Below are 21,130 nucleotides of genomic sequence, written 5' to 3'. Positions count from 1 at the left end.
GTTAAAGGAAAAAAAAATCAAATGGCCTGTTTCAAACCTATTCTGAATCTTAAAAAGGATACACAGAAATTATAAAAAAAGAAACAAGTTCTGATTGAGTGCGTCCAGTAAATTAATAGTTACAGGAGGATTTTTAAAAACAGGACAGTTTTTAAAAATAGTTTGGCACATTTTTAACTTATCAGTCTATGCATTCTTTTTATTTTGAAAGGAAATATGTGAGATTTGGTTCAAATTACATCTGGAAAAACATAGCTGATACTACAGTGCAACTTTAAAGACCTTTCTCTATCCTTTCTAAACAAAAAGCCTCCAATGAATCATACAGTCCTTCCTTAGCCATAAATAGTATAGAGTGGTACTTCACTGCTGGAGGTGCATGGGACATTAAATTGTCCAGTTTTTCTCTGGTTGCTACCCAGGTGGATAACCTCAGGGTCCTGGGAAACATTTGCCCTTCAGTAAAAGAGATCCCAATATTCAGGGCTGCTGTGAGTTATTGTTAAGTGCTTAACAGCTGCTCTGTTCATCTAGAGGATGTTGCATTACCCTTACTGAGACTCATTACTTTGTAGTGTGCTCAGAGCCTTGCTGACTGTGACTGTGTGAAGGGCTCTTGAAACCAGATGTGGTGGACTATTGTGGTGGAACAAAATTAATTTTTTTAATTTGAAGACAAAAATGTAATTTAATTTTGAAATCATGAGTGTCTGTCTTGCATACAGAAAGACAGAACAGGTAGATGTGTGTTTGTGTGTGTGTGTTTGTGTGTGTGTGTGTGTGTGTGTGTGTGTGTGTGTATGGTTAAACACATGGTCCTTTGCTTGTAAGGGGAATAAGACCCTAATTTCTTGTTTATAATAAAGATTGTTGGAAGTTTTCAAGGCTGGAACTCTTAGAATTTCAAGTCTCAATGTAGAATTATAAAGTATAAAAGTCACAGAACTGTTTTTTCTTGTGTTTGGAGACAAGCATGAGCAATGAATTCTGTGCTTGTACGACCAGTAAGCTCACCACAAAGGAGTTAACAGCCTAACAGAGAAAGAGATTAAAATTTCAAAGTTCTAGTTTCTACTACATTTTTCAAAAAAATGGATCTCAAAAGCAGCAGTTCCATTACAAAAAGTGTAGTCTTGGAAGACGTGAAGACAGGAAAACAGGAAAAATGCAAAGGAAATCTCTTTGCACTGAGTTGCTGAAAGTCTTACTTAAAATGTAGATAAAAACTTCCCTAAAGATAAGAAAGTGTTTTACAAAATTATTGGTGATTTTGTGCACTCTGTCCTTCCCAGGAATTAGAAATTATGGCAATTCAGAGTTGAAATTAACAAAGAAGAGAGATTTAGATCTTACAGAAATTCATGATTATGACATTCACTTCTTACAGGTGTAGAATAGCAGGAAGCAGAGACTTCTTAAAGGCTCTGCCTTCAGCCTCAGTGACATCTGAAACTCGTGTGGAGGAGGTGATAAATGTAATAATAGGCAGCAACAATGGCTGAATTTTTACACAAGAATGCAGCTGCTGAGGAGATCTCATACAGTTTTCTTACACTTTTTTGTACAACACCATAATTGATTTCCCTGGCTGTTAACTTTGTTTTTAATATTGTCTATAAGGAAAAAAGTGTGATTTGTAGAGGGATGGAAGAGAGGTCAGGGTATAAATTTCAGCACCCATCAGCTGTTCTGTACCAACAGACCATTTGTCTATCTGGATTTTCAAGTTTTTCCAAGAAATACCCAGTCCAGCAGCCATGAGAAACCGGTCATATGAGCAGACCTTGTTGTGATATTTCCAACAGATCTTATTTGAAGCTGCTATTGTGATCTGTCTTTCTAAGATTTTGAGGAGAAAAAAGTAATTTATTCTTGCTTTTAAAGTGAAGGTTACAAATTATGGCTTGTTTTTGAAAAAACTACCAATTGAAACTGAGTAATTTCGACTAACCTTATAAAGTGTTTTTGTTTTCTCATCAACCAGAATATTTTCTTTTCATATCTTCAGCTCAATACAAAATGTCATGCTTTTCGGAGAATATTTGTTGCTTTAGTTTTTTTGCATATTTGTCCTCCAAATGGCCAGCAAAAATCAACGATGTTTCAATTGAAAAATAATGGAAGTGTTCAGATTTATGTTCATTTTGAATTCTAGGCTATTGTTTTCCGTCTAGTACTGTTTGTGGAGTTGAACAAGAATTTCCTAATAACTACCACCAACTCAAAGCTAAAATATTTTTTGAGTGTGCTTAAAAAACCTATTCCTTAATTAGTGGGTTTGTATACAGTGAATGTGACTGCTTCAAGGGCAGGGAATGCACTTTTTAAAAACTCATTATAAAGAAATCAAATTTCAAACTAAAATTCTAGGGGAAGGTGAGACACTTGTTAAAGAGTTGCTAAAATAATTTGAGACTGCTCATATTTTACATTATTTTGCACTTGAAAGAATAGTCTATTTTTCTCCATCTATTTTCTCCATCCAGTGATCAGATCAATTTTCTATCTGCACGTTTTTGAAGTCCTTGAAAAAAGCTTTGTTTGCATTGTGTACTTATTTCTTCTCTCCCTCTGAAAATGATTCTGAAAAGTGATGAAGATTTTTTTTGTGGTGTCACAGTTTCATACATAAGGATGAAGTTTATCCTGCTAAATACCAAGAATATTATATTTATGATGAAACTGACTACCACACAGTATTTGTTTCAACATCCTATCAAAGCTAACAGAGTTTTAGCATAGTTCTTAGTCCAGCAAGACTGGTCAGCAGCCAGTTCCCCAAAGCATGGAGTGTGTCTCTGTCTCCTCCACGTGTGTCTCTGTCTATTCCATGTGTGTCAACAGTGTGTCTCCACTGGCATTCTGATAATGCAGGGGCAGAGTGGAAGAAGTATTCACAGTGGTACAATCCAGGATTACAAAATTGATTGGCAAAAATCCATTTTGAATTTTTGTAGAGTAGCTGGGCCAAGTCAAACTCCTGGGATTTTGAAATATGTTGTCTATAGGCAATATACAGGGTGAAGGAAAGCCTTGACAGGCACCTTTCTGAGAGGGCTGTAACTGGGTGTGATTGTCTTCAGGCTGTTTCAGCAATGACTGTGCCAAAAGAAAAGCAGTAGGTCCCATCATGGGAGAGGCAGCAGCCACACAGAAGGAGGAGAATGTCTTGAACACCAAAAGCTCCACATTGTATACAGTAGTAAAAGAAAAACAGATCTCATAGGTGAGATGTAGTCTTTAAGTCAGGAAAGAACTAGCCAATTAAAATTTTATATGACTACTAATTAATCTGAATTGTGTTCTGATGTTTTGTAATTTTTCAACAGTAGTCCTTGAATGAGCTCATTTTCATATTCTTCTGGGTGAGAAAGGGTATTTTTCCCTCTACTTGAAGTAATATCCAAAAATCTGTAATTATTGACAGTTGCATATTTTAAAGCTGTGCTTGCCTTGATCCTAAAAGCCTTGAAAAATTATGGTTAATCCCCAGAGAAGATAGTGATAATATGAAAGAACATAGAATACAACAGCTTGTGGCATACAGCAGTCACGTAGAACAAGAAGAATCACGTGGATGATTGCATTGGTGTGTTGCAATATCAAAGGAGAAAACTCTTGGTACTATACAATTGTTAGTGCACACTACAGTCACACCATCTGTGAGAGTCTGTCAGGAAACCAGGAAGGGATAGCATAGCATTTAGCTTTGCATGATTTGTACTGTCCACAAGAGCTATTGCTCTCTGTCAACCCTTGTGCATACTTGGGAGTCTCTTCTGCTAGTCCAGGATTTCTGCTGGAGCTGTGAGGGAATGATACAGCTGTACCCAAAAAGCAGGAGTGTCTCTCAGCACCTCATTGCTGTTACTGCATATCAGAGTACAGCTTTGGACCACCCTTGCAGCCCAGCTCATTTAATATACCATGCTGCCCTGCTGACTTCAGTGAAACCCTACAGGATGCATGTCAGCTTGGGATTTGGCAGTGGTTGCACACAATTATGTTTTCATTGGCTGGTGTAACCATTTTGGTTGTGGTCATGGGGCTGTATCATTCTCTGCTGACACTTGGGATTTTGTCAACAAGTGCACACATGTGCAGTGCCTGGGTTGAGTGTATTAGCACATAAGGAAATAATTAGCAGAGATGGAAGGTAAAATCATTATCTTTCTGTCTTGGCTTTAATTACCATTTAATTTTTACATGCACATTTATATGTGTAATTCTCCGTGTATATGTATCAGTAAATTTTTTTCAGCAAAAAATGAACTGTCAAAATGTGGACTACTTCCAGTTAAGCCAACATTCCCTTTTTCCCACCAGTTCTCTCTTCCTTCTTGCTCTTGTTTCCAACTCCCTCTCTCCCCTTGTTCAGTCCCTGGCCTCCCAAGTCTTTTTTTCCTGTGCATATCCCCTGTGAATCATGAAACATAAAAGTAAAGCAACAAAATAGGAATAAGGCAAAATACAGTCCCTGACCCTGTAATTTGAATACATTTTGTGTAGCAGTTTGCAGAACATTTTGAACTCATATTCAACTCTGAAAATGGTATAAGGAGTGTTTAATAAATGTAAGCCTTGACAGTAGAAAGACAAGGTTGAAAATGGCTGTGTATTCAGTCAGTGCTGAACTGAGCCTCAGGGTGAACAAATGGGACTGACACAAGTATATTGCATTCCTCCTACAACTTGCACCTCTTCTTCTGCTTGCCGCACTCTACAGAGAAACCCTGCTGTCTGGGGAAAAAAAGAAAAAGAAGAAAAAAAAAAGGCTGACCTTATTGTTCATTTTCAGAAAGCTACAGAACCAGAAATCAACAAGGAAGAGAGTTGGCCCAGGACAGGATTTATGGCTTTTTCTTTCCATTAGCAGCCAAGCTTTGGGCAATAATGAAGTTTTCACCCTAAAACCAGAAACTAGTACACTGAACAGAGTTGTGGCTTCTTTCTCCTTTTAGCATGACACACCTCTTGGTCTGGAAGGAGTCTCTCCAAAGGTGACATAATATTCCCTTCACTGACCATTCTCAGCTCTGTTTTTAATGCCATTACTGGTTTTTTTCCATGCTTTTGCCGTTCGAGTTCTTATTGACCGGAAGCTGCTGGCTCAATAAATGCAACCCATTGAGCAGGTTGCAACAATAATTCCTGCTTTAACTGATGTTTGCCTGTTTAGAACTGGCAAACCAGAGGTAGAATGCTTTGCACATTTGCAGTTTCTTTTCCAGACAGTTCTCAGAACAATCTCGGGTTTTGTTCCATTCTTTTTCCTAAGCCCAGAGGAAGATTCAGGGAAGATTGCCCAATGTTTTCTGGACCTTTGCAACTTGTAAAGCTCATTGCCCAATAAAATCCTTTACTTCTAAAGAGAGAATTATCCAAATTTGTTTGGAGATATATTTTTAAAATGCTGTATCCTGCAAAATGAGTAGAGAATCCCATCAACTCATGAAATGCTGAACACTATTCAGATATGAGAAAACCTGCACCTTTATAATTTTCAACTTTAAAAAATATCATAAGAGCACAACCAGTTACAATTAAGCTTTTCCATTTCTTACTAGCATGGGACAATATCTGGCTTTTTACTTTTTTTATTTAGTGGAGTTTAGAATCATTTTCACAAGTTGACCACAGTCAGTACAGAAAAGAGTATATTTTCCCTGAATTAAGGGAAAATTTTGAGGTTTTCAATTTTTGTTGAAAGCAATGGCATGGTGCTCCAGACAGCCTGTAGTGACGTGGAGTTTAAGGGGTGCTCAATGCTGTATGACATTTCCTTCTGTTAGAGTATTTTGGCAAGAGCTTACTGGCTTTGCAGTGTGTGCCTTTAAAGGCCTCTGATAAATGATTAGGCAGATAGTTTAGCCTATTGTTGCCAGTAGGAGTAAGGCAGTAACTCCAAGAGAAGTGTCCAGCTAATGTATTAATGCCTTAATCCAGACCAATAATATGATGTAGTTTGACATGTCTGGCATATGGTTTCTATCATCTCAATATTCTTCTCTGTTCCTCCATGACATTATAGACAACTAACCAAAATAAAGAGAAGCAGGAATTTCTTCACCCATAAAATATATTCTAAAATGTTCTGTATTTTGTTCCAGCTCTTTGGTTGATTGAGTAATGAAGTGATCCTGAAATCTAGTGATTACTTCACTGACTGTCTACAGTATTTTCCTTCAGAATATTCCATGGCATTATCATTACTGGACCCTGTCATTAGAAATGCTTACACAAAATCTGTGATGTGCAGGCACTTTTCACTTGCACTGTTAAATATCCATGGGTGCATGTGTTGGGTGTTTGAACCCTTATGAGCCTTCAGGCATGAGGTGGTGACATTTTAGAAATGTGGTTTTTAAACCAAGGTGCATTTTGCAAGCTAGAATTTTCACAGCAGCAGCAGCTAAAGGAAGCAGATTATGTCCAGGAGACTCTTAAAAATAAGTAGAATAATGGAGTTTTTGTACTGTGGTTACATGCTTATATGCATGTGCCCCTTTCCAAGCAGATTATACATGGAATAGCCAAAACATATGTCAGTGGGTACTTGTAAGACAGTCTTAGGCCTGGCTTGGGTTTGAAGCCCCGTGCAAGCTGTGCACTTAAAACATTGGCCTAAAAGGAGCCTTTTCCTGCTGCCCTAGGAGTACAGTGTAGTGCTGGCTCTGAGCACAGCAGGTCACCTGCCACTTGCTCCCACCTTGGCTCTGCCATGAGCCCAGTAGCATGGGCAGAGCCCAGTCTGGAAGCTACTTAGGGTGCAGTCAGCCCGTGGTGGCTATTACAGGTAGGTATGGCTGTATACTCTGAAACCACAATCTAACCTATGTCGTTAATTATGTTTCCCAATGTTTTCTTCTTAGTTGCATAATAAATCATTAGCAAACATCACAGAACATCTTTAGAGAAACTGCATGTGGTCAGAATGCAAGATTACATCAGATATAAGGCAAGGCAATACTTTATGCAAAGTACACCAATAAAAATTATATCCCGGGTTGAAGGCTTACTGGTCTGCTGAGAAGGCTATTTGTGGGCTAACATTTTAAGTGCTTTAACAGAGCTGTAAAGGGACGGCCGCCATCTGGCTCTTGTTTTCACTTCAAACTTTATTTTTGTATTCACTGATAAATTAACTTACTATGCAGTCTTTACATTTTGTGGCTGTTGCAGTTGTGTGTTATGTCTGTCGTTAGTAAAGAAATGTGGATAGGCATGTATTAGGCAAATGAAGGGATTTATCCTCTCTAAATTGATGCATGGTTGTCTGTTTCTTTCAGGATAAAGAGGCCCAGAAAGACTTAGAGGCTTTACTTCTTACACTGAAGCTCTGATACTACATACTTTTAACTCTTCATGCTGTAATAAAATTGTAAAACTAAAATGAGACTGGAAACTGCGGGTAAATTTCAGCTAAGTCAATGGAAAAACAGTCATTGATTTTGGTTGGCTTGGATCATGGCCTTTAAGTGTCGTGGCAATTATGGTATTAAAATAATACATTCATTTTTGATTATTTATAATCTTGTACTGAAGTTTAATTTTAGATTTCTGACACTGTGAGTCTGATTCTCTGAACATGAAGTCCACTGCTGGCAATGGACATACTGGGGGTTTGAATGCAAAAGGAATAAATCTCACTCTTTGAAAGATGAATCAACTAGTACGTGATGCCAGCATAGAACTGTGTGTAGCATAAACAAACAAAACAGTGTTTCTACAGTAAATTATATTTATATCAACTAATTTACACAGATGTGTACAGAAGAAAATCATTAATATTTATGTTTACACATTTCTCTACTCTTAAAATATTACAGTCTTGTTGAAGTTAAACAAAGCTGTTGCCGCAACAAAGCTCTTTTTACTTTAAACCTATTGTTGGTTTTACAAAGAAATGTGAAAATTTTATAAATTAAATATTATAATTTATTTGTAATATCAATTACAATATTAAAGATAAGACCAATTAAATAAAATGGTTTAGAATAATCTATTACAGCTCTGATATTTCATGGATTTGTATCAGGATCTCCATCAAGTTTGTGAAGTCTGGCTCTCTGTCTTTGAAGAGTTGCCTAGTTTCATCAGAGTCTTTGAAGAGCCTAGTCTAGCATGTGTCCATCACTAACCTTTTATACCATCTATATAACATAACCTGTACATAAAAATAGACTACTAAGACCTGCTACTTCTGAGTGAGTGTGTTGGACAGCAGTGTTTTTAGTAAAATGTAGCAGATAGGGAAAGAATTTCCATTCACTGCTGGACTGATCCAGAATACACCAGAGTCTGTAGAAGAGAAGAGGCCAGTTGTGATTGACTTTAAATTCAGGATCTTAATCTAGATGCAGGGAGTGTACCTTGAAGAAGTTGGCATTTCTGTTGAAGAACATAGAATTGAGTAGGGACAACTATATGTTCCCTTGATCAATTTGATGTGTAAGATAATGTGGATCACTTTATAGCAAAGATGGAGAGATCTTCACAAATTGGAATAAGCTTTTTTTTTTTTTTTTTTTTAATGTTCATCCTGTGGGAAAAATAGTTTCTATATGTCTTTCTCAATTCAAGAGTTCTTATTTTGTTTTATACATAATCTCAGAGAAAAGGGAAAATGAAAGATTAATCCTAACACTTCCTTCTACAACATAGTCTTGTGATTCACATAGAGTAATTGGCTTGTGAATGGGGAAGCTGGAAAGGTGACACACCATGATTTTGGTAAGGGGCTCTTGGTAAAGTCTGCTTTTGATGTTTTCTTAGCCAATGCAGGAAGCATAGTTTAAAAGAATCTACAGGAGTGATTTATACTTGGGGTTGTTGTTAACAGTTCACTGTCACCTAGGAAGATGTAATAAGGAGGCCTTTCCTGAAATCAATTTTATGGTAATTTATATCCTTTATAAAATAAATTGGATTATGCAATAGATACTTCATTTACGAGTACTTATTGCTGATAAAAGCTGAAAGTGTATTGGAGAAATAGATTAGAACAAGAAGTTACTTACTTTAATTACTGAAATTACATGACGTAAGCAGGATTTACTTCATTAAGGGCAAATACAAAGTCTTGAATTGAAGTAATTAGCAGAAAGAGATTGGAGGAGGCCAGGCTAGTTGTAATTCTGTGGAAAAGGACATGCAGATTCCAGTGAGTGGCAAGTTAATCATGGGTCAGTAATGTTATGTTTTTGTGAAAAAGCAAATTTCATACTAGACTGAATAAATAAACATTCCCCATTAAATTCACATGAACTAACCTTTTACTCTAATTAGGCCTAATAAGTTCTAATGAGGTCTGAGCTGGTGTACTGTATCTAGTTTCAGGCACCACACTTGAGGGAGGTTGGGAAGGAATAACTGGAAGGAATCCAGTGGAGAGACAAGAAAGATGAGAGTGCTAGACAACATTATTTTGCATGTAAAACATGAAAGAATTTGGTGTGTTTAGTCTGCACGAGCAAGGAGTATTCACATTTGTAAAAGCTTTTGCAGACAAGACGGTAAAAAAAGAGCCCCAAACCTTATTCTCCAAATTCCCTATTCACAGGACAAGAGGTAATTGCCTACCTTCAGATTAGACATTAGGAGAAAATAATCCTGATGGTAGCTTTGCAAAGCTCTGCAATACATTTCCTGAGAACATTAGAAAATCATTTACTTAAGTTTTAGTATAAAACTTATAAATCAGATTTCATACATAGGCAGCGTTTAAGGCACATTCATCATCTGGCAGAGGTTGGACTAGATGACTTCTTGAGATCCCTCCTGGCCTTGCTGTCCCTGGGGAGTGCACAACTCCAGCTCCCTATGAACCGTAGGCACTCCTGCAGGGTTTCAGAAGTCAGTGGGCTGTGTCTGCACACACTGGCTCAGCATTGGGGCCCAGACTACCAAATGAGTTTGTGCTCTGAAGTATTTATCAGCATGTTTCAAGACTTGAACTTAAAAATGTGCATCATGACTGCTGTTGACTATTTCTTTATTATAACTGTGGTTTTAATCCACATGGTTACATTTTTAAAGAAATTTATGATTTTATAAATGAAATGACTGATCTTTCTTTTCAGCCTTCTGAATTAAGCACATTATTCAGTCTTAATTTTTGCTCATTACTAGTGTATGTGTAGAATTACACATGAATATCTGTGAGAGAAATGCTGGGCTTAATTATTTAATTCTAAATTGTCTTTAGTAGTTTGCAGAAATATTAGTCACACAGGTAAGAAACAGCTAAGATATTTTGTGCTTTTAAAAGTTTTTGTTAATTAGTATACATGAGCATTCTCAAATTTTTGTCACTGATTTGCTAATCTGAGAACTTTTAAAATTGAAGCACGTTCCCTAGATTGCTCCTTGGAATAAAGCTTTTGCTTTTAGTTGTAGGCCCAGGCTATCTGTTCTCTGTGTCACACCAGCTGAAGAAAAAGCAAGCATAGCTCCAGAGGCCATATGTTTTCTTTTTTGTTTAAAATATCCACAAGCAGACAGTCACTTCCGTAGTTTTGTCTCTGTGGAGGAGCTAGAGTCTGTGATTCTGTATTAACCCCCTGCGGGTTTGAAGCCATGTGGAGCAGATGGGGCTGCAGGCTTCCTGAAGCCATGGTACCTCCTTCAATTCTTCTGCTATGGCCTCTCTTGTTTGGTCTCTGCTCCAGTACATACAGTGTAAATCCTCTCTGTAATTTGTCTCTTTACATACTTGAAAAAAAGTGAGCTCAGGGGGCCTTGACCTGGTACCAGGATTTATGTGCTTCATTACAGTTAAAACTACTAGTTCTGCCTTCTGTGATGACTGAGGTAAGTTTTATTTCTTGTGGTGAGGCTAAGGCTTCTGTCACTGAATCCTAATTCCTTTGCAGTTGTCCCTCACAACACACAAAGCATGTGATACATTTTTGTAGTAATGGCACGACACATTGTGGAAATGTTAACAGAGATACCCTCTCTTACTACTTTGTTTAGAGCACTGTCATTCCTTTTGCAGAGTCATGGTGCGATATGCATTTCTGTGTAGTAATATCAATACACTGACTTCTGCAATCAGTTAGAAAGCTGTCCCCCAGTGGTGAGTGGCTGATGATCTAGAAAAGAAAGTGACAAGTTCTATGTCCAGTTCAAGTTAAAAAAAACCCTCACGTAAATCCATGCCTAGAACTCTGTCCTTATAGTAGCAAAAGTCTACTAAAAAACTAAAAAACCAACCAAACAAACCACCCCCAAAAGCAAAAAGCAGCACCGAAACCAAAGCAACGACAAAAGAAATGCAATGAAGGAATGGCTACCCAGAGATCCAACCATGTTGAACCCAAACATAGCAGCTTATTTGGATCTACTTACCTTCAGCCATTACTACCTGATCACATTCTACTTGAAGTACCTAGAACTGTAGGGAGGTATTATGAATTGCAGCAAGATTGGTGGGTTTTCTGGAATTTTCCTGGACAGGAAGGCTAGTCTTGTGGTGTTTTTTCAGTGGCACAGTAGTGCATTACACCAACTCCAAATCAGAAAATCTTGTGATAATGTGATGAAATTGTATTGCAGCATTCATCCATTGCAAACTCAAGAAGGAGTGAGTCTGAAAGGCCAATGTTATTATTTGCTCTTTTTTCCTTCTGCATGTAAGGTTATATTCTTATTTTCCAGCACTTTTCCTTCTTACAGACTTCCAAGTTCCTTGGAGAAGAAACAAATCAAACTGTCTTGACAATACAAAAAGAAGTAAGCTTTTCTGGCCCTGTCTATGTTTGTGTAACCCATGCATGTGTGATGCTGGGAAATGAAGCACTGGAACTAAGAATGTGAAACATTAATAATTTTTTGGTTTAGGAAATATTTTACTCATTTAAATAAACAACCAATTACTCTAGAAGTATCTGTGGGATCCAGTGCAAACTTGAATATGAACAATCTGAGCTCTGTGCTTGGTAGTGCTGCTGACCCATGATGTGACTGTGGGGTTAAGCTCCTTAGCTACATACCCAAGTTACACACACGCAAACACAGTCTGTCCACTCTTCATATGTTTTGTTTATTAAGATGAATTATGAGCTGGTTTGAATTGCCTACGTGTATAAGCTAAAAATAGAACCACACAATATTTACAGGGAATATTGTAACCTAAACATGTGTTAAGGATATGAATATGGATGTGCTTTTTCCAAACTACGGTCAGGTTTCTGATTCATGGATAAAGGTAACCAACACGACTGTTGAAATTTCAGTTTCCAGACAAAAATATTTTTGTTTGCTGTTCAGAAAAATGTGGCAAATCAGCAGAGTGGACTCAGTGATTTACTTGTGTGTTCCTAATCTTGGAAGAGAATAATTTATGAAGAAGTGAAAATTCATTTGTAAAGCTTCTGACTGTGGTTCTGGGTTAAGGATTACTCTTTTGCAGAATGTTAAGCCAGCTTACATAGTGCCCTATAAAATCATATATAAAGTCTTAAAATGGTAATAAAATACATGTTTTTTTCAAATTAGAATAGCAGAATATGTCTAATGCAACACTTTTAAGTGCAGCGAGGGGTTAATAGAAAAGCAGTGCTAGATTGTGTGTTGATTTGATACCACCAGTTTATGGGTATTGGCAGTTTCAAACACAGCAGTGTTCCTGGTGCCTTCACCATGAATGCCTGAGCAAGAATTACCAGTGCACACTGGCTCAAAAGACCATAACTGAGTGTGTGATCCCACAATCATTTCACATCTTCTTTGTTTTAAAAGTGTTTTTTTCTTACTGAAGAGTAGTTTCACGTGATTTGTCCTGTGACATTTTGGTGGCATTGAGAGCATGGCAACACAGCCTCTAGACATCCGTGAGTCCCAGGCATTGTGCCAGGGTGAGATTTTTAAAAGTACCTGCATGACCTTGTATGTCATTTGCTTCTGTACATCCTAGTGCTCAATCCAGCTTGTTCAGCAGTGCACTGCTTTCATGCCCTTTTACAGCCAGTCCTACATGTCCCAACAGGTTGATCCAGGAAATGAGAAGGCAGGTATTTTCAGCTCTTGTGGGAGAAATTCAGAATAATAGATCAAGGGGGGGGAAAAAAACCCCAAACTACTGGACCTGGACCTGTATAGTCATTTAAGCAATACTTTTCATTAGTTGTCCACCATACAAGATTTCTCTAAAGGTCATTAGTTTATTTTCTCTAGAGGGGGAGTTTTGTGATTACTCTAGCCTATTGCACACCACAGAATTTTTCCTCCCCCCCACAACTTATTTGCCAATGTGAAAAAAATTGAGCTGACCAGGCTTCTTTCACCCATGAGGATGGTTTGAAATAGAACATGAAAGAAAAACACATGGAGAATGCAGAGAGCAGTAAGTGGTAAAGTAACCTTCACTTTTTAGGCCTCTTTTACTCTTTCAGTCAGCCCCCAAAATGCTGTCAGGGAAGATGAAGCCATTTCTGCTGGTTCCAGGCTGGTTTGGAGCATGTGGAAAGCCCGTGCAGCTCTGTGTGTGCTCCGGCACTGAGGTGTGTGAGCCAGTGCCCCGCTGGTGAGCATCAGCCAGCCGGGCAGAGAGGCAGCGCACACACCTGGCCGAGCCACGAGCACAGCGACCCGTGATGGGGTTCAGGTGGACCCTGGCAGCGGGGAATCGGCGCTTTTGGTGCGTGTGATCAGCGGCTGAGCGTCCCCCGGGGATGTGCAGCGCTGCCCCGGGAGCTGTGCTGCTGCAGGAGCCTGCGGGATGGCGGCTGCTGGGCTGGAGGCGAAGGAGAGGTGAATACGTGCCCTGTGGGGTATCCAGCCTCACCCTGCCGTGGCTGTGTCAGGAGCAGTGTGTGGGGGATACTTGTTGGGGGTACTGTAATGGTGGGTGTTACTCAAGCCTGCGTGTCCGATTGTGGCACAGGCCGGCATTAAGTTAAAAGAGCAAATCTGGAAGGTGTCCCTTGGAGAGCTAACCAAAGGTTGACGGGATTTGGTAACTCCTGTGGGAAGGCATGTTAAGTCTTGAGCCTGTGGCTACCTACGTGCAAGGCTTTCTTCTATGCGGGGCTTTGCCTCCCCTCAGGCCTGCCATGAGACTTGAGGGGATGCTCCAGGGCCCTGTCACTGTCTGGTGCTGTGGGGCACTGCTGCACGTATCTAGTAACGGTGAAGCCAAAATGGTCATTTTCTACTTTCCTTGCTTCAAAAGATGTGTTTGTTCATGTTCACCAACTTAAATTTATATGGAAAAATACAAGGCAGAAAAGACAGTTCAAATGCATTGCCTATGAGCTGCTGTTTCCTATGGGAAGAGCTTGTTACTGTTAAACCTGCACTCAAATAGAGCTAGGACACCGGTGTGAAAACACTGCTGTAGCACGGGCTGTGGGATATGATGTGTTTTAAGTGCCGGTAGTTCATTCCCTTTCTTCCATGACTGGTTACAGGGCTCAGTTACAATCCCCCGGAGGGCTGTAAGGCAGCCCGGGTGGCTGTCGGGCAGGGGCGGCCCGGGTGGCCGTGAGGCGGGGAGCAGCCCGGGTGGCTGTGAGACAGGGGGCAGCCCGGGTCGGTGTGAGGCGGGGGGCAGCTCGGGTGGCCGTGAGGCGGGGGGCAGCCCGGGTGGCTGTGAGACAGGGGGCAGCCCGGGTCGGTGTGAGGCAGGGGGCAGCCCGGGTGGCTGTGAGGCGGGGGGCAGCCCGGGTGGCTGTGAGGCGGGGGGCAGCTCGGGTGGCTGTGAGGCGGGGGGCAGCCCGGGTGGGTGTGAGGCGGGGGGCAGCCCGGGTCGGTGTGAGGCAGGGGGCAGCCCGGGTGGCTGTGAGACGGGGGGCAGCCCGGGTGGCTGTGAGGCGGGGGGCAGCCCGGGTGGGTGTGAGGCGGGGGGCAGCCCGGGTGGCTGTGAGACAGGGGGCAGCTGCTGCCAGCGAGCAGCGTTCCGCCCGCAGCCTCCGTAGGGGAGCTCCCGCTGATTGCACCGGCTGAGAGCCGCTTCGTGAGCTGGCAGCCTTACATGAAGGCAAAGGTGTCTTCCCTAAATGTTTGGGGGGTTATTTAATCCTTAAATTCAGGCCAGAGAAGGAACTTACATGAAGGAGCTTTTCATATGTCAAACCGTGAGCAGCAGATGTTCAGTGTGTCTACGGTGGTACTGACTGAGGGCAAACAGGCTGCCTGGGGTCACCTGCATTGCAACCTTCTGATTTCTGTGTTGCACTGGATTTACTCTGGCAGGATTGTTATGGATCCTGTCTGGTTTTGAATGCAGAATTGTAATTGCACGAGCAGAAATTGTATGGAGACCACAGCTTTTGTGTTTGGGTGTATATACATACAAAAATATTTGTGTGGATAAGTATATCCATAAGTTTAACAGAGGAGTTACAGTAGATATAACTTGCTGTGTTTTGTAGTTTCAATAAGAAACTTGATTACTTTGTGAACTTTTAAATTTTTCTATCCCTGTGTGAAGTGAAAACTTGAGAAAGACTGTGCCTGCACATCCTTTTATATCATAACTTCTAACTGCAAAATTAAAAGATTAAAGGGGAATTGCCACAGCACAGAGTTGGACTTCCCTCTGAGAGGAAAGACAGGAAAAATATCTCTTGAACAAAGGATACATTGTGTACTGGAGAGGAAATGCTAGATGATAAAATCCTGATAAACTTTATATAGAGCTGTCAGCTCCTAATGGAAGTCTCTTATGTGTTCAATTTGGAGCAGGCAGATGGTACAGAAAAAGGTAAAAGAAGCTGTAAATTAATGTATTAGCTTCCTTTGCATTGCCTTCTCCAACTATGAACTTGGGAACTCCATGAAAGGGTTACTGAGTCAGTAGGAATCAACACATAGTCCATCTATCCTTTCTCTGTCGCCTGGATGGTGGTTCCCAAAACATCATATCTGCTTCCAGGCAGTGTGTGGCCGAAAGGGAGGAGGAGGGGAGAGCTTTATGTGTTGGGGTGGGGTTTTGTCTTTTGGGAGCGCTTTTTTTGTAAGTAGGGATTGTGGTTTGCATAGAAACCCTCAAGGAGGATTGCTTAGTACCCATCTATGGTATGATTGACTTTCTTTGGCTTCCTGAACTCAGTACTTGTTCACCAAAGAGTGAAGTAAATCCTGTGGGAGTGGGGAGGGGAGAGAAATTTCAGGCAAGACTGTCTTAGCTCTTAAGTATGTGGAGACTGAAGTGCATCCCTGAGTGGCTCCTGCTGAGATGCTAATAACTGGTCTGCTCACCCCGATTACACTGAATCTCTTCCAGTTTTATTGCCAAAACGAGTGGTATTTTCAGTCAGATTCCAAGTAAGGAGAAGTCAAAATGTAACCTTAAACCAGTGAGATTTAGAGGCAGCTTTGCAGGGGCCATGAAGTGCTTTTTCTGCCAAGTGTATGGGCAGAACTTTCAGCAGGAACCACAGGCCTGTCAGTAGGTTTGACCTGAGACAGTTGGGGCCCTGTGGCCAGAAGGGAAAGTGTCCATGAAACTTAAGTCTGCAGCAGAGCTGTGTACATCTCCAGGACTCCAGTTTCCATGGGTTTTGACAAATTCTGGTTTAGGATGTTGATTTTCTGTGACTCCTCCTCTCTGGAGCTGGCTTTGATTTTTATTCTGATTTTTCTGACACTTGGCAGTCAGAAACAGAGGAATTTGGAATCTTAGTTCTGCATTTTATTTCTGCACTGGTATCTTCATTTCTATGTACAGCCTCCAATATATTTAATGCTTAGTGCATGCAGTATGTACAACTGGCGGGGGGAGGGTTATGCTGTGTTTACTGAGTTACTTGGTCATACTTCCAGTTACTTACCTGTTTTATCAGATAGGGTCCCTTCTCATCTCTAGGATCAGCTTTTGCAACTGAGTGGAGCATCTCTTTTTTCAGAATCTCATAAAAGCTACAAATTTTTTTTTTTTTTTTGCACCAGAGATGTGGAAAATTTCAGTCAGTTGCTCAATGTAATTAAAATAAAGTACAGGTGATGTGGAAACTTGGGTACAAAGCAATCCCATTGCTCAAGTCCACAATTTTTTTCCAAAGACATAATAGATTTTCCAGTTGTTATTGACAGATTTCAGAAGGATATATCTTGTATTCAGACAGGTTGAGTAATTCTTGATATTGCAGGCATTGGGCAGCCTTAGAGAGACTCATGGTCTTTCAGCACAGGTGGAATTTGCTGTTAGATTTTTCACATCAAAAAAACTGCAATTTCTAACCTGCTGTAGACTTAAGGGATGGGAGGAGCCAACAGATTTTCTCGTGTAGGAAAGAAAACATTTTTCAGCACAATGTTATCATAGTGATAATACAGTAAGAACATAAGAAAAATCATATTAATACCAGAATGAATGTGTTAACTTTGAATTACATTTTTCTTATTAATTAACCCCTTTTTTTTCCATGTGAAAGTAGCTTTAACAGTTTGTTGAAATTGATTTGCAAGGAAGCATGTCCATCAATTAAATTTTAAAATAAATATATGAATGCAGCATGACTATGCTTCCATTAAACAGAGATCACATGACAGCCTGTAGTTGTATCCTAATAAGCAGATCAGCCTGCAAGGACACGTGTGGGGGAAGCAGTGATGCTGGGCACTGAGTCACCAGCCCTGTGATCCCCCCTCTGACAGTGAGCTGCTTTGCAGAAGCCACATCCATTGTTTCAGTTGTTCTCGTTAGTCACGTTCAAGACAGTGCTGCAAACACTAAAAAGGAAAGGGGGGAGAAACCCTGGCATGTACCAGGATTTTTGCTTTGAGTCTCGTGTGTTCCCAGTTGTCATTTGGCTGGGACAGTGGGAGTCTGAGGAGACTCAGCCCCTCTCAGTGCCGGGCTGCAGTTGTTGAGGTGCCTGGGGCACAGTGCTTGTTCCAGGAACACAACGTTTTGTTGATTCCACAATTAAATGCTATGGGATTTTAATTTGCTCTTTACTCATTTTTCATTTCCTTAATTTTTGGCATTCAGATGCAATTTTGTTGAAAACATTGCCCGGGGACATGAACACTTTCCTGGAGCTGAAAGTGTGATTAGCAAAGCACTTCCCTAAGATCTCCTCCTTAACACCCATCCCTTTCCCTAGGGGAGGGCTGGACTTGCTGGCTTGAAATGCACACAGAAGTTTTGTGGTTACAGGAAGCCCCAGAGAGAGGTTTGGCGATGGGCTTGGCTGGTTGATGTGCTGGTGTTACAATTAGCTCTTCTGTTTCTAGATTGTGGACTGAAATTCATGAGCCTGCTTAGGATCCCAGGCCAGGCAAGGAACAGAAAGAATTAAGGCATTTCACAGTGTAGCTCATGGTGTTGTTCCCCTCAGGGTCTGCAGCCTTCCCTGCTCAAATGCCTGACACAGCATGTGTGTTGGCATCCTGTCATGTGTTCTTAGCCCATGCTCTAAACCTGGCAATGAACCCCCTTTTGGAGACACTGATGTATCTGCCATTTGGAAATGAAGAGACTTTGCTGCCCCTAAATCCCATGATTGCCCTTGCCTTTGGTGTATAAGTGCTACCCTGAGTTTGTTTTACACTTGCATTTGTCAGACATTACCAGTGATGTATAATTTAAGGGATTATATTTAACTGTTGGTGACACTGGGTTGGTCCCAAACAAGGTGGTCTACTAAAATCACCTTGTGTTTGGGAATTGACCCCAGTATTATTTACTAATTCCTGAAATGCAAGGGAGAAACAATTCTAACATTCATCTCTGTGGAAGATATTTGGCAATATTTTTCTGTGCAACTAACTCCTTATTCAATGATGAATTATTATAAGGGCTATGTAAAAATTTTGTTTTCCTCCTGCAACAATATGAAACTCAACTGGGGTACTTGTATCTCCTTACATGAAAGCTTTCACAGAAAGATTTCTTTGGGCAGGCTGTTGTCCTCCTTTTACAGCTGGGGTCTAAAGGACTTGTGGGACATATTGTCTGGAAAGCTTGGGAGCTCCACCCGGAGGTGAGCAGAAATATATTGGAAGCATCTGGTATTTATTGTGGTTAGGCATAACCAGAAGTTTTGTTCTGCTCATATAATCCATCTTCTGTACTGTAAGGACCAGCTGAATTTCCTTGGTAACAACCACCCTTCCTTTCCTCCCAGAAAGCTTTGGCTTACTTGCAACCTCCAGAACCAAGGAAACTTCAGATGACCCATTTCTGTGATATCAAAATCTCTATGTGATACGTTCACACTGGGAGAGCAGTGCTCAGCCCTACTGCAGCTTGAGGCTGCTTAATAGGATATGTGTGTCTTTTTCCAAAGAGGAGTGAAGTATGAAACAAAACATAAATCTGGCCTTTTATTTCTGCAAAGGGAAAAATGTATAAAAGAGCATAGTGATCTCATTATTCCTATTGTTTTTTCATTGAGAAATAAGAACAAGTCTTGTGCTACCAGAACAAATTCTGTCAGAAGAAGTGGGCATCCCAGCTGTGAATTAGGACAGGCAAGAATGTTTTAGGTTTTTGTCCTAGCCAGCTTATATGCACAAACTCTCCTACTCCCTGGAATGTTTTTATTAATCACTAAAACACATACTGGTTCTTTAATTTACCATGGATTAAGCTCTCAGGTTTCATCTTGCTGGCCAGACTGAAGAGCAGGGGGATGTCTGGCTGCAGGTGGAGATTGCTCTTTGCTAGGAGATGCTGAGGTCTCTTTGGAAGGGGACCAAGAGGCTTTCTTTCTTATATATTCCTGTAATTACCTTTTGCTGTCCCCTCTGCATTGCAGACCAAGATTCGAGGGGCAGATCAGTGAACACCAACCCTAGCCTGGCTTTTAATAGCAGAATTTCTTCTGCTGGTCAAAACTCAGTTTTTCTCTCTGCCAGGGTAACTGTGTGTGGAAACCTCTAATGCTGGGCTTCTTGAAGCTGCAAGCCCCAACATGACTACAAGGTTATTGCTTTACACCTGGCTGCATGTTTCTGCTCTGAAAAAACAGCCCGTAGGCTCTAATGCTGTGAGTAGCCCAGCATGAGGGAGATGTTTCAGCTGGGCCTTGACCCTTGATTATCAAGGGTATGATAGATGACTGTATGTCTAGGTGCACCAGACTTGCATCCAAAGATGGAGTGGGAGGCCTCTCTTCCTGGCCCATGTGCCCATATCATTTCCAGCAAAGGTGTTGCTTCCTTTTGTGTAGTCTCTGTACTTATCATTCCTTGCTTGAGCTCTTCCCTGGGGTTTGGGTGGGCAGGACCCCAGATAACCGTGCCTCCTGATGGTGGAGTCCTAAGACGAATGAATGTGTTTGGTTTTGCATATGCAAATTTCTCAAGAGATTCACAGCCATAGATGTAGGATAGCAGGTTCATGGCCCAGCTTTTCTAGAGGTTTAGCCTTTAGATACAAATGCTAAGGAGCTGAGTCTGATGTCACTGCAGCCAAGTGGCCCATCTGTTCTCTCTTGGCTTTTCTGGCAGTGCAGGATAGCTCTGTAGATAGCACAAACAATTCATCACAGGTATTGAGAGCAATACAGGGACGTCTGGATGGCATTCTAGGTACTGTGCTACCTGTCAAACTGCATTTTATGTTGTTGTGGCCAAGGCTGTAGCTGGACAATTAGAAAGAGAAGAATTTGCTAACTAGGATGCAAATTGAAGTTTTCTAGGCATTTAAACAGTTTACAGGATGGTCCATTTTAATTGATGTAAACCCTTCCAGCAAGGAGGCAGAAGGGGATTTACCAAGCTTGGAAATAATTAAAATCATGCTGAAATTTTCCTAACAGGTACTAAATGTGACATAGTGTGTGGTCTTTCTGACAGGGTTGCCTTTCCCTATAAATGGAAAAGTGCAACATCAGATGTTTCAATGCATGCACATAGATAAACAGCTCTTTTATGACATATTAAGAACAGTTTGGTTTATGGCTTTTTAGATGTATCTTAAAATCTTGTTTTATAATGACTTTAGCGGAGCTGTCTGATTTCCAAGATGTGCTTCTAAAGCAGGATGAGGTTCGTACCTGGTTTTTATTAACTACATTGCCAGCTAAAAATAAACCAAGTTGCAGACAGCAGTGTGGACCCTCAATGTGTTTCATTAAAAATAATAATGATTCTTGGTGGCACGGAGACAGAAATCAAGTTTGTTTTGTCTCCTGGAATCTGTTTTGCTCATTTGGGAGAAGAAAGTAACCTG

The 21,130-nt window shown here is 40.7% G+C and overlaps 1 protein-coding gene across 1 annotated transcript in view; it reads left to right on the top strand.

The window, feature by feature from the left end:
- The window catches only part of RMDN2 (regulator of microtubule dynamics 2), a 46,163-nt gene extending 38,643 nt beyond the window's left edge, over positions 1 to 7,520 (top strand). Inside the window, exon 11 of the mRNA XM_030946362.1 lies at positions 7,290 to 7,520. Coding sequence (XP_030802222.1) covers positions 7,290 to 7,343 — 54 coding nt within the window. The 3' untranslated portion in view covers positions 7,344 to 7,520. The remainder of the gene's footprint in view (positions 1 to 7,289) is intronic.
- Positions 7,521 to 21,130: the final 13,610 nt, after the last annotated feature.

Source organism: Camarhynchus parvulus, chromosome 3 (genome assembly GCF_901933205.1).
Source record: "Camarhynchus parvulus chromosome 3, STF_HiC, whole genome shotgun sequence".
In the NCBI taxonomy this organism is placed as follows: domain Eukaryota; kingdom Metazoa; phylum Chordata; class Aves; order Passeriformes; family Thraupidae; genus Camarhynchus; species Camarhynchus parvulus.
Note: the sequence above shows the minus strand (reverse complement) of the source record. Positions and strands in the feature narration are given on the sequence as shown.